General features: G+C 43.9%; 1 protein-coding gene across 1 annotated transcript in view; it reads right to left on the bottom strand.

Annotated features, from left to right (window-relative positions):
* Window positions 1-15,854, bottom strand: part of LOC311145544 (MAM domain-containing glycosylphosphatidylinositol anchor protein 1-like) — a gene marked incomplete at its 3' end in the record, with an annotated part of 411,583 nt that overhangs the window by 86,119 nt on the left and 309,610 nt on the right. The window contains exons 11-12 of the mRNA XM_084181813.1: window positions 13,283-13,549; window positions 11,927-12,075 (exon numbers count right to left, since the gene is read on the bottom strand). Coding sequence (XP_084037939.1) covers window positions 11,927-12,075; window positions 13,283-13,549 — 416 coding nt within the window. The remainder of the gene's footprint in view (window positions 1-11,926; window positions 12,076-13,282; window positions 13,550-15,854) is intronic.

Raw genomic sequence — 15,854 nt, 5'->3', positions numbered from 1 at the left:
TAGCCAACTCTCTTGCTATCTCTCAGAATGACCTTCTTGATCCAAACCAGTCAGGTTTCAAGACTGGTCATTCAACTGAGACTGCTCTTCTCTGTGTCACGGAGGCTCTCCGCACTGCTAAAGCTAACTCTCTCTCCTCTGCTCTTGTCCTTCTAGACCTGTCTGCTGCCTTTGATACTGTGAACCATCAGATCCTCCTCTCCACCCTCTCCGAGCTGGGCATCTCCGGCGCGGCTCACTCTTGGATTGCATCCTACCTGACCGGTCGCTCCTACCAAGTGGCGTGGCGAGAAGCTGTCTCCACACCACGTGCTCTCACCACTGGTATCCCCCAGGGCTCAGTCCTAGGCCCTCTCCTATTCTCGCTATACACCAAGTCACTTGGCTCTGTCATATCCTCACATGGCCTCTCCTATCATTGCTACGCAGACGACACACAACTAATCTTCTCCTTTCCCCCTTCTAATAACCAGGTGGCGAATCGCATCTCTGCATGTCTGGCAGACATATCAGTATGGATGACGGATCACCACCTCAAGCTGAACCTTGGCAAGACGGAGCTGCTCTTCCTCCCGGGGAAGGACTGCCCGTTCCATGATCTCGCCATCACGGTTGACAACTCCGTTGTGTCCTCCTCCCAGAGTGTGAAGAGCCTTGGCGTGACCCTGGACAACACCCTGTCGTTCTCCGCTAACATCAAGGCAGTGACCCGATCCTGTAGGTTCATGCTCTACAACATTCGGAGAGTACGACCCTGCCTTACACAGGAAGCGGCACAGGTCCGAATCCAGGCACTTGTCATCTCCCGTCTGGATTACTGCAACTCGCTGTTGGCTGGGCTCCCTGCCTGTGCCATTAAACCCCTACAACTCATCCAGAATGCCGCAGCCCGTCTGGTGTTCAACCTTCCCAAGTTCTCTCACGTCACCCTGCTCCTCCGCACACTCCACTGGCTTCCAGTTGAAGCTCGCATCTGCTACAAGACCATGGTGCTTGCCTACGGAGCTGTGAGGGGAACGGCACCTCCGTACCTTCAGGCTCTGATCAGTCCCTACACCCAAACGAGGGCATTGCGTTCATCCACCTCTGGCCTGCTGGCTCCCCTACCTCTGCGGAAGCACAGTTCCCGCTCAGCCCAGTCAAAACTGTTCGCTGCTCTGGCACCCCAATGGTGGAACAAGCTCCCTCACGACGCCAGGGCAGCGGAGTCACTCACCACCTTCCGGAGACATTTGAAACCCCACCTCTTTAAGGAATACCTGGGATAGGATAAATTAATCCTGATATCCCCCCCCTTACCCCCCCCCCCCCCCCCCCCCAAAAAAAGATACCCCCCCCTTGTAAAGTGGTTATCCCACTGGCTATAAGGTGAATGCACCAATTTGTAAGTCGCTCTGGATAAGAGCGTCTGCTAAATGACGTAAATGTAAATGTATTAAAAGCATTCCACAGGGATGCTGGCCCGTGTTGACTCCAAAGCTTCCCACAGTTGTGTCAAGTAGGCTTGATTTGATTTGATACACATACTATACGTGTGTTTATTTTCTACTCAAGATGACAGATTTTCAGATTGACTGCTCTCAGTCGATAGTTTCTCACTCAGGGATTTTTGTTAAGATGTTAGTTGGGAGATAGGTGTCAAAGCAGCCACAGGCACCAGTCATGCACTTTTGAAGACTAACAGCTGGAGTTAGCCCTCATGTCTTCATGCATTACAACAAGATGGTAATGTAAAACTTGACTAACGCACTGGGAAAGCTGTGTGTGTGTGTGTGTTTGTGTGTGTGTGTGTGTGTGTGTGTGTGTGTGGACTGGGACTGTTTGTAAGGTGATAATGTTTTATTGAGAATGCGTGCAAAGGCTTCAATCCAATGTGCGTGTGTGTGTGTCCATCACACACATAATTAAATTCCCATATATATGATACTTCGTGTGTGTGTGTGTTTGTGTGTGTGTGTGTGTGTGTGTGCCTGCATCTGTTTGTGTATGTACTGTATATGTTATGGTGATTGCATGTTGTTTTGTGCTGTATATGTGCATGACTGAGTGAGAATGTACAGTATGTGCTTCTAATATAAATACTGTATGCATAGCCTACATGTTGTGTGTGTGTGTGTGTGTGCATAATTTTTTTTATATTACGTGTTTGTGTTTATGATTGCATGTTGCGCTGTACTGCATATGTGCATTAAGTGAGATTGCAAATATAAATATGCACACCCTGCATGTGTGCTTGTGTGGGTTCACGTGTGTGCTTTTGTGTGTGTGTGTGCCTGCTTATGCAGGCAGATACACACACAGACACACATACAACATAAACACACGCATAGGTCAACAGTTTGGACACACCTACTCATTCAAGGGTTTTTATTTATTGTTACTATTTTATGCATTGTAGAATAATAGTGAAAACATCAAAACTATGAAATAAAACATCTGGAATCATGTAGTAACCAAAAAAGTGTTAAACAAATCAAAATATATTTTACATTTGAGATTCTTCAAATAACCGCCGTTTCCCTTGATGACAGCTTTGCACACTCTTGGCATTCTCTCAACCATCTTCATGAGGTAGTCACCTGGAATGCATTTCAATTAACATTGAGCCAATCAGTTGTGTTGTGACAAGGTAGGGGTGGTATACAGAAGATAGCCCTATTTGGTAAAAGACCAAGTCCATATTATGGGAAGAACTGCTCAAATAAGCAAAGCGAAACAACAGTCCCTTATTACTTTAAGACATGAAGATCAGTCAATACGGAACATTTCAAGAACTTTGAAAGTTTCTTCAAGTGCAGTCACAAAAACCAACAAGCGCTATGATGAAACTGGCTCTCATGAGGACTGCCACAGAAAGAAAGACCCAGAGTTCATTCTGCTGCAGATGATAAGTTCATTAGACTTACCAGCCTCAGAAATTGTAGCCCAAATAAATGCTTCACAGAGTTCAAGTAACAGACACATCTCAACATCAACTGTTCAGAGGAGACTGTGTGAATCAGGCTTTCATGGTCAATTTGCTGCAAAGAAACCACTACTAAAGGACACCAATAAGAAGAAGAGACTTGCTTGGGCCAAGAAACACGAGCAATGGACATTAGACCCGTGGATATTAGTCCTTTGGTCTGGAATACAAATTTGAGTTCCAACTGCCGTGTTTTTCTGAGACGCGGTGTGGGTGAACGGATGATCTCCACATGTGTAGTTCCCACCGTAAAGCATGGAGGAGGAGGTGTTATGGTGTGGGGGTGCTTTGCTGGTAACACTGTCGGTGATTTATTTAGAAATCAAGGCACACTTAACCAGCATGGCTACCACAGCATTCTGAAGCGATACACCAGCCCATCTGGTTTGTGCTTAGTGGGACTATCATTTGTTTTTCAACAGGACAATGACCCAACACACCTCCAGGCTGTGTAAGGGCTATTTGACCAAGAAGGAGAGTGATGGAGTGCTGCATCAGATGACCTGGCCTCCACAATCCCCCGATCTCAACCAAATTGAGATGGTTTTGGATGATTCAGACCGCAGAGTGAAGAAAAAGCAGCCAACAAGTGCTCAGCATATGTGGGAACTCCTTCAAGACTGTTGGAAAAGCATTCCAGGTGAAGCTGGTTGAGATAATGCCAAGAGTGTGCAAAGCTGTCATCAAGGCAAAGGGTGGCTATTTGAAGAATCTCTAATATAAACTTTATTTTGATTTGTTTAACACTTTTTTGCTACATGATTCCAAATATGTTATTTCATAGTTTTGATGTCTTCACTATCATTCTACGAAAATAGTAATAAATTAAGAAAAACCCTTGAGTGAGTAGGTGTTCTAAAACCTTTGACCGGTGGTGTATGTGTACACAATGTATGGCCTGTGTATGTTGTCAACCTTCGTTCCTGCAGATCTGGAGTCACTCCTGCAGATCTGGAGTCACTTCATATGAACACACACACACGTATGCATGCACACACAGACGCACACACACACGCCCGCGCAAACACACACTTCACTCTTTAGTGTATGTGTATTCATGTGTGTGTGAGGCCTTGTGAACTCCACTAATCTCTTCAGGAAAGCACCTGGGGATGCGACTAAATAACAAAAATTGACATTTGCAATTCAAAGCCTCCTCTTGTATCACTCTTCAACAAGCTCTCGCATTCTCACTAGAGAATGCTTATCCACGTTTTTTTAATTTACCTTTATTTATCTAGGCAAGTCAGTTAAGAACAAATTCTTATTTACAATGATGGCCTACAATGGCCAAACCCGGACGACGCTGGGCCAATCACGGCCGGTTGTGATACAGCCTGGAATCAAACCAGGGGGTCTGTAGTGACGCCTCAAGCACTGAGATGCAGTGCCTTAGACCGCTGCGCCACTTGGCCAAACGTAAAATGTAGAAGTTGCTCCAAACGTCAAATTTAGAAGGTTAAGGTTTAAGGTTTTGGATAGGGTTAAAACATTATGTTTAGACACTCATTCCGAATAGTTACGATGAGGGTTAACGTTTGGGATAGGGTTAAAACAAAAACAAAAGTTGAAATGAGTGTCCACCACCGGGATCAAACACACATTCTTCTGATCCAGAGTCATGGTATTACGAGCATCCACCACCCCCGTTCAAAACACCCTAGCAATACCCAAGACTACTTGATGGTAATAGCGCTCTCTGTTGCCCCTAGTGGCTGGTTTTAAAGTCATTTCCCGATGTCCTCAGGACATTGATGGACACAATCTGGACACAATCTGCCTGAAGAAAACAATCCCAAATTACAAACTCTTAAATATTTTTTTCGAATATTGTAATGTTGTTTTTTAAGTTGGATTGAGATTTTCTCCAAATCAACTCTAACTTTGGAAATAATCCCACAATGCCCCACGGTCAGCATCACATGGTGGGGAAATATACATCCATGCTTACCTTTCATATACTCGTAGGTTAAAGACTTAACAGTATCGAGCTAGCTAGCAATTGCATTTTTATTCATCAACATGGCCAAGCGGTGTGTGGTAGCAGGGTGTAACAAATCAAATCAAATTTTATTTGTCACATACACGTGTTTAGCAGATGTTATTTCGGGTGTAGCGAAATGCTTGTGCTTCTAGCTCCGACAGTACAGTAATATCTAACAAGTAATATCTAACAATTTCATATACCCAATACACACAAATCTAGTAAGGAATGGAATTGAAGAATATATACATATACAGTATGGACAAGCAATGACAGAGCGGCATGGACTAAGATACAGTAGAATATCATAGAATAGATATACAGTATATACATATGAGATGAGTAGTGCAAGATATGTAAACATTATTGAAGTGACTAGTGTTCCATTTCTTAAAGTGGCCAGTGATTTCAATAGGCAGCAGCAGCCTCTAATGTGCTAGTGATGGCTATTTAACAGTCTGATGGCCTTGAGATAGAAGCTGTTTTTCATTCTCTCGGTCCCAGCTTTGATGCTCCTGTACAGACCTCGCCTTCTAGATGATAGCGGGGTGAACAGGCAGTGGCTCGGGTGGTTGATGTCCTTGATGATCTTTTTAGCCTTCCTGTGACATCGGGTGCTATAGGTGTCTTGGAGGGCGGGTAGTTTGCCCCCGGTAATGCGTTCGGCAGACCGTACCACCTTCTGGAGAGCCCTGCGGTTGCGGGCGGTGCAGTTGCCATACCAGGCGGTGATATAGCCCGACAGGATGCTCTCAATTGTGCATCTGTAAAGGTTTGTTAGGGTTTTAGGTGCCAAGCCACATTTCTTCAGCCTCCTGAGGTTGAAGAGGCTCTGTTGCGCCTTCTCCACCACACTGTCTGCATGGGTGGACCATTTAAGTTTGTCAGTGATGTGTACGCCAAGGAACTAAAAGCGTTCGACGTTCTCCACTGCGGTCCCATCAATGTGGATAGGGGGGTGCACTCTCTGCTGTTTCCTGAAGTCTACGATCATTTCCTTTATTTTTTTGACGTTGAGTGAGAGGTTATTTTCCTGGCACCACACTCCCAGAGCCCTCACCTCCTCCCTGTAGGCGGTCTCGTCATTGTTGGTAATCAAGCCTACTACTGTTGTGTCGTCTGCAAACTTGATGATTGAGTTGGAGGCGTGCTTGGCCACGCAGTCATGGGTGAACAGGAGGTACAGGAGGGGGCTGAGCATTAACCCTTGTGGGGCCCCAGTGTTGAGAATCAGTGAAGTGGAGATGTTGTTTCCTACATTCACCACCTGGGGGTGGCCCGTCAGGAAATCCAGGACCCAGTTGCACAGGGCGGGGTTCAGACCCAGGGCCTCGAGCTTAATGATGAGCTTGGAGGGTACTATGGTGTTTAATTCTGAGCTATAGTCAATGAACAGCATTCTTACATAGGTATTCCTATTGTCCAGATGGGATAGGGCAGTGTGCAGTGTGATGGTGATTGCATGGTCTGTGGATCTATTGGGGCAGTAAGCAAATTGAAGTGGGTCTAGGGTGACAGGTAAGGTAGAGGTGATATGATCCTTGACTAGTCTCTCAAAGCACTTCATGATGACAGAGGTGAGTGCTACGGGGCGATAGTCATTTAGTTCAGTTACCTTTGCTTTCTTGGGTACAGGAACAATGGTGGCCATCTTGAAGTATGTGGGAACAGCAGACTGGGAAAGGGAGAGATTGAATATGTCCGTAAACAAACCAGCCAGCTGATCTGCGCATGCTCTGAGGACACGGCTAGGGATGCCGTCTGGGCCGGCAGCCTTGCAGGGGCTAACATGCTTAAATGTCTTAGTCACGTCGGCCACGGAGAAGGAGAGGCCACAGTCCTTGGTAGTGGGCCTCGTCGGTGGCACTGTGTTATCCTCAAAGCGGGCGAAGAAGGTCTTAAAGGTCTTAATGATACAAAACACTTTCTGAGCTTATAATGTAAAAAATAATACATAAAAAAACTAAATATTGCAAAGTTTCTTAAGAGCTAGTCAAAAGGCCGCCATCCTCGTCGGCGCCAGGTAGAAATACACCTGTTATGCAGGTGTGAGTATGCATCTATGGCTACGCAATGAAAAACTTCGTAAAAATTGGGACAAATTTGTGAGAATGAGGCGGGTGAATTGGGCATCTACTTGTCAATCAGCAATCTGTGGGGCTCATTTTATCCCTGAGAACTTCCATGGCTATCAACAATGGAAGGAGGGCTTCAGCAAGAAGTTGCTTCTCAAAGTAGATACTGTCGTTACCATCAACGTAGCTTCTAAAGCATCTCAAACAGCCAGGAGCACCAGCAGAGACAGAGCATTATCAAGGGCTTCTGTGAGCATGGAAGTGATAGCGCTAGCTTGCAACCTCTATGCTAACGTTAGCTAGCTACAGAGCTACTGCATTTAGCTTGCGTCTTCCATCTAAATAAAACGAACCAAAGGTAAATGTCTGCCAGCTATTGGTAGCTAACTGCTGGTGCTGGACATAATATAGTTCAATGGCCAAAATGCAAGTCACTGTGTGAGTCAACAAAATTATTATCTTGTGTTCGGGGCTTTCCGGCAGTCTTTGTTGTTTTTATATGGGGAAGAGCATAAATTGTACAATAGTAAACTAACAAATAACTGTTCAAGTTAGAACCCATGTACTGTATATTAGTTAATATACAGCACCAACTACATTCCTCAAGGGTTCTTTGGGAAGGGTGATGGTTTTATGTGGAACCATGATGATTCAAAGAACCCATTAAGCCTGATTCAACTTCAATATAATATGGCTAACCAAAATAAACTTTAAGATTGAGAAAGGTTCATATTTCAACCATTCTCCATAAAGGTTCTATAAAGAACCATAAAAAAGGGTTCTACAGTGAGGGAAAAAAGTATTTGATCCCCTGCTGATTTTGTACGTTTGCCCACTGACAAAGAAATGATCAGTCTATAATTTTAATGGTAGGTTTATTTGAACAGTGAGAGACAGAATAACAACAAACAAATCCAGAAAAACGCATGTCAAAAATGTTATAAATTGATTTGCATTTTAATGAGGGAAATAAGTATTCTATTGTCCTTTTAAACTTGCTCCTTCCTAACGTACTATACATTGATAAACGTCCTAGCTAAGACAATTGGCCAAATGGGCCGTGGAGTATTCCATCTTTCAGTTATCACGCTATCTTTGGGTATCTGCTGGCCTCAACAGCTATCACAGGTTCCTACAACTTCAGATAAGAACCACAAGCAATGTTCATACAACATTAAGTATGAAAAAAGTATGAAAATGTATGCACTCACTACTGTATGTCGCTCTACATTACTGCCCTAGGATGTATTTACACACACACAAACACACACACACTAACACACAGAAACCTTTACACACACAGTCACCCCCCCACACACACACACACACACACACAAATACACACATTTCCCATCAACAACCCTGCAAACTATACACATCCAAGAAGCAGAAGGAGCGCTCGAACTCACTCACAAAACGTATCCTGCCAGCTAGGGAGACGCTAATTCCCATGTCTCCCAGTCAACGCTTACTTAAGGTATGACTTTTAAAGAGCTGACGATTAGATATTCAGCCGCACAAAGGTAAGCTGGCTAATCCAGTGCCCCAATTTCCTCTCTCCCCCATCTGACCCCCAATTGTATGTGTGTGTGTGCGTGTGTCTGTGTGTGTCCGTGTGTGTGTGTTTGTGTGTGTGCTTTTTTGGGAGGGAATCGTGCTGCTCTTGTATAATTCATCAAGTTACTTATTTTCTTCCCCTCTCTTTCTCTCTCTCCCTCTCTTCTTCTCTTTCCCGCTCTGTTCCTCTTTCCCTCTCTTTCCCTCTCCCTCTCTCTGGCGATGCTGCATACTTGCGTCGAATTTATAATTGCGGGGTTGACACGTCTGCATATTTGTGCTATGCAACTATGCAGTTCGCCCATTTCAAATCAAATCAAATTGTATTTGTCACAAGCCCACAACCAACAACGCAGTTTTAAGAAAAATAAGTGTTAAGTAAAAAATATATACAGGGGGTACCGGTACAGAGTCGATGTGCGGGGGCACAGGTTATTCGAGGTAATTGAGGTAGTATGTACATGTAGGTAGAGTTAAAGTGACTATGCATAGATAATAAACAGAGTAGCGGCAGCGTAAAAGAGGGGGTGGGGGCGACGACAATGCAAATAGTCTGGGTGGCCATTTGATTAGCTGTTCAGGAGTCTTATGGCTTGGGGGTAGAAGATGTTAAGAAGCCTTTTGGACCTAGACTTGGCGCTCCGGTACCGCTTGTCGTGTGGTAGCAGAGATAACAGTCTATGACTAGGGTGGCTGGAGTCTTTGACAATTTTTAGGGCCTTCCTCTGACACCGCCTAGTATAGTCCTGGATGGCAGGAAGCTTGGCCTCAGTGATGTACTGGGCCGTACGCACTACCCTCTGTAGTGCCTTGCGGTCGGAGGCCGAGCAGTTGCCATACCGGGCAGTGATGCAACCAGTCAGGATGCTCTCGATGGTGCAGCTGTAGACATTTTTGAGGATCTTTTCAGTCTCCTGAGGGGGAGTAGGCTTTGTCGTGTCCTCTTCAACGACTGTCTTTGCTTAGCTATTTGTATTTATTTCCTTGCATACTATGTAGGTATACATTTAATAGCACATGTAATGTGTGTGGGGGGGGGGGGGGGTATTTTTAATCACAGGCTTCAAGACAGAGGAAGAAGAGAAAACAAAGCAGATTTGGCATTTATTAAGATGACTCATGTACTGGAGGCAGCTCTGCAGAGTGGTTACTAGCTGGCACAGCCATAAAGTAATAAAATATTATTTTAAACCTAAACCTAACCACACTGCTAACCTTAATGCTTAATCCTAACCTTAAATTAAGACCAAAAAAACAATGTTTGTTTTCAGAAAGTTTTACGATATGGTCTGTTCTGTTACAAGGGTATTGATGCTCACCTTTTAGATGCTTGCCTCCCCCTGCTGGCAGTTTGCAATATGCTCAGTTAATGTTAACTTGACCTCTGTCATGTGACCTGGCTAATCAGAAAGTATTGTTGTGTTAATGCAGAGCTCCTGTCACTTATTGTCTGCAACAATTTGATGTAATCTTCTTCAATCTGCCAGCATTTTATGCCTTCTGAAGCATTGTTGGTGTGTAACTCCATATTTACTTACCTAAAGTGGTGGATTATTATTTTGATTCATTTCATTGTCATTTTGGAGAGTACTATATTGTGATGTAATGTGCTAGCATAGCCTTGGAACTGTTGGTTTACATGAATCGATACTGCAAAAAAATTTAAAGGCAACATGCAACAATATCAAAGATTTTACTGAATTACAGTTCATATAAGGAAATCAGTCAATTGAAATTAATTCATTAGGCCCTAATCTATGCATTTCACACTTGGCAGCCAGGCCAACCCACTGGAGAGCCAGGCCCAGCCAATCAGAATGAGTTGTTCCCCACAAAAGGGTTTATTACAGACAACATTTTTTATTTCAGCTCATGAAACATGGCACCAACACGTTACATTTTGCGTTTATATTTTTGTTCAGTGTACATACTTTCATGTTGTTTTCTTATGTAAATCTATGCTAGTTTTTGTTAAATATACATTGAGCAACTTTGGTTGTAGCTGTAATTAGCTGTCATTTTGTTAAGGCTTTATACCATACTGTTGGAGGTTACTTCTGAACAAGGTTATACCATACTCTTGGAGGTTACAAAAATGTTTATGGATCATGACAATTTTGGTGATTGTCTCCTTTTCTCAGTTTCAACCTTTCCTGACAATAAATGGAAATTCCTGTCTCCAGACGTTTGATAATGGCGAGGTGTTTAGCTGCCTGTCTAATTATATTCAGCTACATATAATGAGGACAGAACATAGTCAATTTTGACTTTACAACTGGCCCATCTAGTGGAAGCCACTCAGTTCTGCCTCCAGGGCAAGACTCATGAAAATAAACGTCAACCTGCGGAAAAAAAAAACGACCCCCCTTTCTCACATTTGAAACCGCCCAGCCCTCTGTTACAACAATAGAGTCATTTTCCGTGTGACACTGCAACTGTCTTTGATGAGTAGGAGAGTGGAACAGGGGGGCTGGAGGTGGGGCTGCCCACTTTATAAAGAGAGGGTGTATCTGTCAGAGAGTATCTGTCCTCAATTAGCATGAGGAGGAGGGTGGAGGAGATGAGAGGAATGGAGAGGAGATGAGAGAGGGTGGAGAGGAAAGGAAGTGAGAAGGGGAGGAGAGGAAAGAAAAGGAGAGAGGAGAATAGAGGGAGAAGAGGAGAGGTGGAGATGGGGAATATGAGGGGAGAAGAGGCAGAGAGGAGGAGAAAGGATAATAGAGGAGAGGACAAATAAAGAAAATAGAGGAGAGCAGAGGACATGGAAGGGTGGAGAGGGGAGGATAGAGAGGAAGAGGGGAGAAGAGAGGCATGGAGCTAGGAGGAGAGGAGGGTGGAGAGAGGTGTCACTGGATCTTGGCTACTCAGAGAGTGTTGTTAATGCAGTACAAGCTCCCATCGATCCACTGTCCGCTCCCAACACAGCCTCAGCTATTCCCCTGGCTCAAATTATGAAGGCCCACTTTCACTTATTTCAATCACACAACACTCAATATAGTGCTCCTGAGTGAGTGGGTCAGTGAGTGAGTGTGTGTGTGGGCTCCTTCTGCAGTGTGTGTGGGACTCCTTCTGCAGTGTGTGTGGGACTCCTTCTGCAGTGTGTGTGGGACTACTTCTGCAGTTGTGTGGGACTCCTTCTGCAGTGTGTGGGACTCATTCTGCAGGGTGTGTGGGACTCCTTCAGCAGTGTGCGGGACTCTTTCTGCAGTGTGTGGGACTCCTTCTGCAGTATGTGTGTGTGTGTGTGTGTGTGTGTGTGTGTGTGTGTGTGTGTGTGTGTGTGTGTGTGTGTGTGTGTGTGTGTGTGTGTGTGTGTGTGTGTGTGTGTGTGTGTGTGTGATCTACCGTGCGGACGTTGACCCAGTAGCCAATGATGCGGTCTGTAGCTGCGGGCTCTCTCTGGGTCCACTGGAGGTTGTAGGAGTAGTTGTTGACCTTCAGAATTCGGATGGGGTTGGGCGTATCAAAGTAGAACTCTGCGTTGTATGGACGGGCTACAGTGTTGGGGGAGGGAGAGAGAAGGGGAAGGAGAAGAAGAGGAAGGGGGAGAGTTAGTTGGTTGGTTTGATACTTTTATCTATTGTGTGTCAGAGGGTCAGATGCCCATTAGTAAAAGTTTTTTACATTTTTAATGCACTTCATTTTCAGTCCTATATTTTATGACAAGAGTAAATACTCTCTTTTCACCTTGTAGCCATAACCATATGGGTCCCATTATGTCTGGCGAAAACCAAACACTGCATTCAACAGTAAGAACCTCATACCAACGGTCAAGCATGGTGGTGGTAGTGTGATGGTTTGGGGATGCTTTTCTGCCTCAGGACCTGGACAACTTGCCTTAATAGAAGGAACCATGAATTCTGCTCTGTATCAGATAATTCTAAAGGAGAATGTCAGGCAATCCTTCTCTGAGCTGAAGCTGAAGCGCAGCTGGGTCATGCAGCAAGACAATAATCCAAAACGCACAATCAAGTCTACATGAAAATGGTTAAAAAGCAAGAAATGTGACGTTTTGGAATGGCCTAGTCAAAGTCCAGACCTAATCCCAATTGAGATTTTGCGGTAGGACTTGAAACGAGCAGTTCATGCTTGAAAACCCACAAATGTCGCTGAGTTAAAGCAGTTCTGCATGCAAGAGTGGGCCAAAATTCCTCCACAGCGATGTAAGAGACTGATCAACAACTACAGGAAGCATTTGGTTGCAGTCATTGCAGCTAAAGGTGGCACAAGAAGTTATAGAGTGTAAGGGGGCAGTTACTTTTTCACACAGGGGAATTTGATGTTGCATAACTTTGTTAATTAAATAAATAAAATAAGTATCTTTATTTTATTTTATTTTTAATCTCAGTCTCCCTTTATCTAATATTAGGTTTTGATCGAAGCTCTGATAACATTCAGTATCAAAAATATGCAAAAATAGAGAAAATCAGAAAGGGGGAAAATACTTTTTCATGGCAATGTAGCTGCTCCCACTTATCCAATATTTTTTCCAACCTGTCAATACCAAAGAAGTCCAGTCAAGTAGGAAATCAAACCGGGAAACAAGGTTAATCCATTTTCAGGATCCAGGGTTAATTCCATTTCAATTCAGTCCATTCAGTAAGTCAACAGAAATTCCTAAATTGTACATCCTGAAAGGACTGAATTGATATGGAATTGACCCCAACACTACCAGGAACTCCAACTGCTTCTGGTACTCACACGAGACGTTGAAGGTGCAGGTGGAGGTGCCCACGCCGTTGCTGACGTGGCACTCGTATGTGCCATTGTTGCTGGGGTCCAGCTTGAATTTCAGCTGCAGGTTCTCCTGGGGGTCCGTGGTCAGGGAGGACAGGGGCACGCCGTTTCGGACCCAGCGGACACTGGCCACGCGTGCCGGGTTGGACTTCTGAATGAGGCAGCGCAGCGTCACAAACTGGTAGTTGGGTGAACGGACATCCTGAAAGACTGGGTCCAGGACTGGAGGGTCTGAGTGAAGGGGGTAAATAGTGTTAATGAATGAGTTATGTATGGGTTATAAACGTGTTATGACGTCCTTATGTAGGTAACCTTCAAATAAAGTGTTCCCTAAAGTGTTCCCACATAGTCAAGTACTAGAAGCATCTCCTCTCACAGTTTGTAAGGAGAGCCAGGTCATTAATGGAATAATGCAAGAAAGGGAGGTAGGGAGAGAGGGGGTGGAGGGAAGATTAAGAAAGCAGAAAAGGAGATGGGTGATCCGTCACAACAATGGTCCAAGCAACAAAATGAAATGAGGAGAAACCTTGAATCATGATAAGTGGTTTAGTATTGTTCTTTACGTCTTAAGACATATATTATTTCTTAAGACGTAAAAAAACAATACTAAACCGCTTGATAATCAATTGATTTTGTGGGATAAAATCCCAACCTCAAAACAGTGCACTTTCTTTACAGCTTATCCCAGGAACCTCTCCCTGCATACAGTACCCTGCAGGAGCATAAAGACAAGGGGAAAGAGAGACATCACACCTGACGTGGAAAACGCTATGTCGACATGACGGATCCGACGCCACGAGGCCCAGATGTTAGCGTCGTACTAAGCTCTAATCGTGTGTAATTAACATGTCAGAAGCTATCCACGGCGAATGACTGACTAGCGCTAACCATTAGCCTCCAGGTCCAACGGCTAGCACTGTAGCAAAATTACACTGCTGCAAATCACCCCACCGCCGTCACTACGCTAATTGGCTACTTATTAGCAAAGGATGCTAATGCGGAGCTAGCGATGCCACAAGACGTATGGGGCCATGAACGTTGGGGTTCACACGACGTTAGCCTTAAGCCTTTATTGGCAAGCCTTTATTGGCAATGGCTATGTAATTATAGACTATGTTATGGGTTTATTTCAGAGAGACCTGGACGATAAGTGAGATAGAGTGTAAATACCAAGGCCTGGTAATTGTACATTTGACGCTCTTATCCGGAGTGACTTACAGTTAGTGCAGACAACCACATATCACAGTCGTAGTAAGTACATTTTCCTCAGTAAAGAAGATGTCAGCAAAGTCAGTGCTAGAATTGAATAACAGTAATTATTTTTCACAGTGATGTAACTAGTGTGAGAAAAAGGTGGGGAATAGATCTAAAATTATTTCCACGGAGGAGCTTTCCTTGACATTGAAACATTGACTATCTAACATGATCTTTGCATGTATTCAAAGTCATCCATGTACAGTGATGTATGGTTATAGTATATGCGGGTCTATGAGTATGATATGCTTATTGACACGTCTATGGGATAGCCTTCAGGCCAGGGTCTTTATATTGCTATCTGGAGGTGGGTAAGGTGACTTCCCACTTACTAGCTATGCATCCCAAATTACACCATATTATAATAATTTTTTAACCTTTATTTAACTAGGCAAGTCAGTTAAGAACAAATTCTTATTTACAATGACGGCCTACACATATTCTCTATATAGAGCACTACTTTTGACCAGACCCCTATGAGCCCTGTTCAAAAGTAGTGCACTACATAGGGAATAGTGTGCCACTTTGGGACGCAGCCTAGGTAAAGTGCTTTGGGCTACTGGAATCCAGTCAATTATTATTATATCTGAGTACGCAAGCTTGAACCTTCTCACTGTTAGATGAACACTCACTTCCTTAGAGCAGAATATCTACGCTCTTAGAAAAATGGGTTCCAAAAGGGTTCTTTACAGAGGGATAGGGTTCTACCAAGAACCGTTTTGATCAGAAGAACCCTTTTTGGAAGACAAGGGTTCTTTATAAAGGCAAAGGGTTCTACATAGAACCTTTAACATCCTAAGATCCGTTTTTGGAAGAAAGGCTTATTTGATGATTCTTTGGAATGCAAGAAGGGTTCTACATAGAACCATACATAATATTTCCCATTATGCTCTATTGCAGGGAGATTTTCAGAATTGTTTGTTTTACTGTCATTTCTGTGTTTCTGTGTTTACATTGATTGGTTGATACATTTTATGCTACGCAAAGATAAATAACATACAGTTTTCTAAACTAATCCAATCTGTTAGTAATTGGATTTATTGCACCCGTTACTGAGATGGCTGTTCCAGTTTAGATGATTGAGGTAGTCTCAGTTTTTAGTCTTCCCTACCTTGGCAGTCATTCTGATTGCAGGTTGCGGGTGATTAACAATTCCACTTGTTGGATATACTAACTCTGGCTGGAGTCCAATAGTAATTACAAATCACTTTGCAAACCAGCGTAATGTGACTTGCAGGCCTGATGTGGCCTGTAAACTAGGAGATTCCTAACACCACTGTGT

Source organism: Coregonus lavaretus, assembly GCF_964263955.1.
Source record: "Coregonus lavaretus genome assembly, chromosome: 18".
NCBI classification, from domain to species: Eukaryota; Metazoa; Chordata; class Actinopteri; order Salmoniformes; family Salmonidae; genus Coregonus; species Coregonus lavaretus.
The sequence above is the reverse complement of the archived record's forward strand: the minus strand, read 5'-3'. Positions and strand labels throughout refer to the sequence as shown.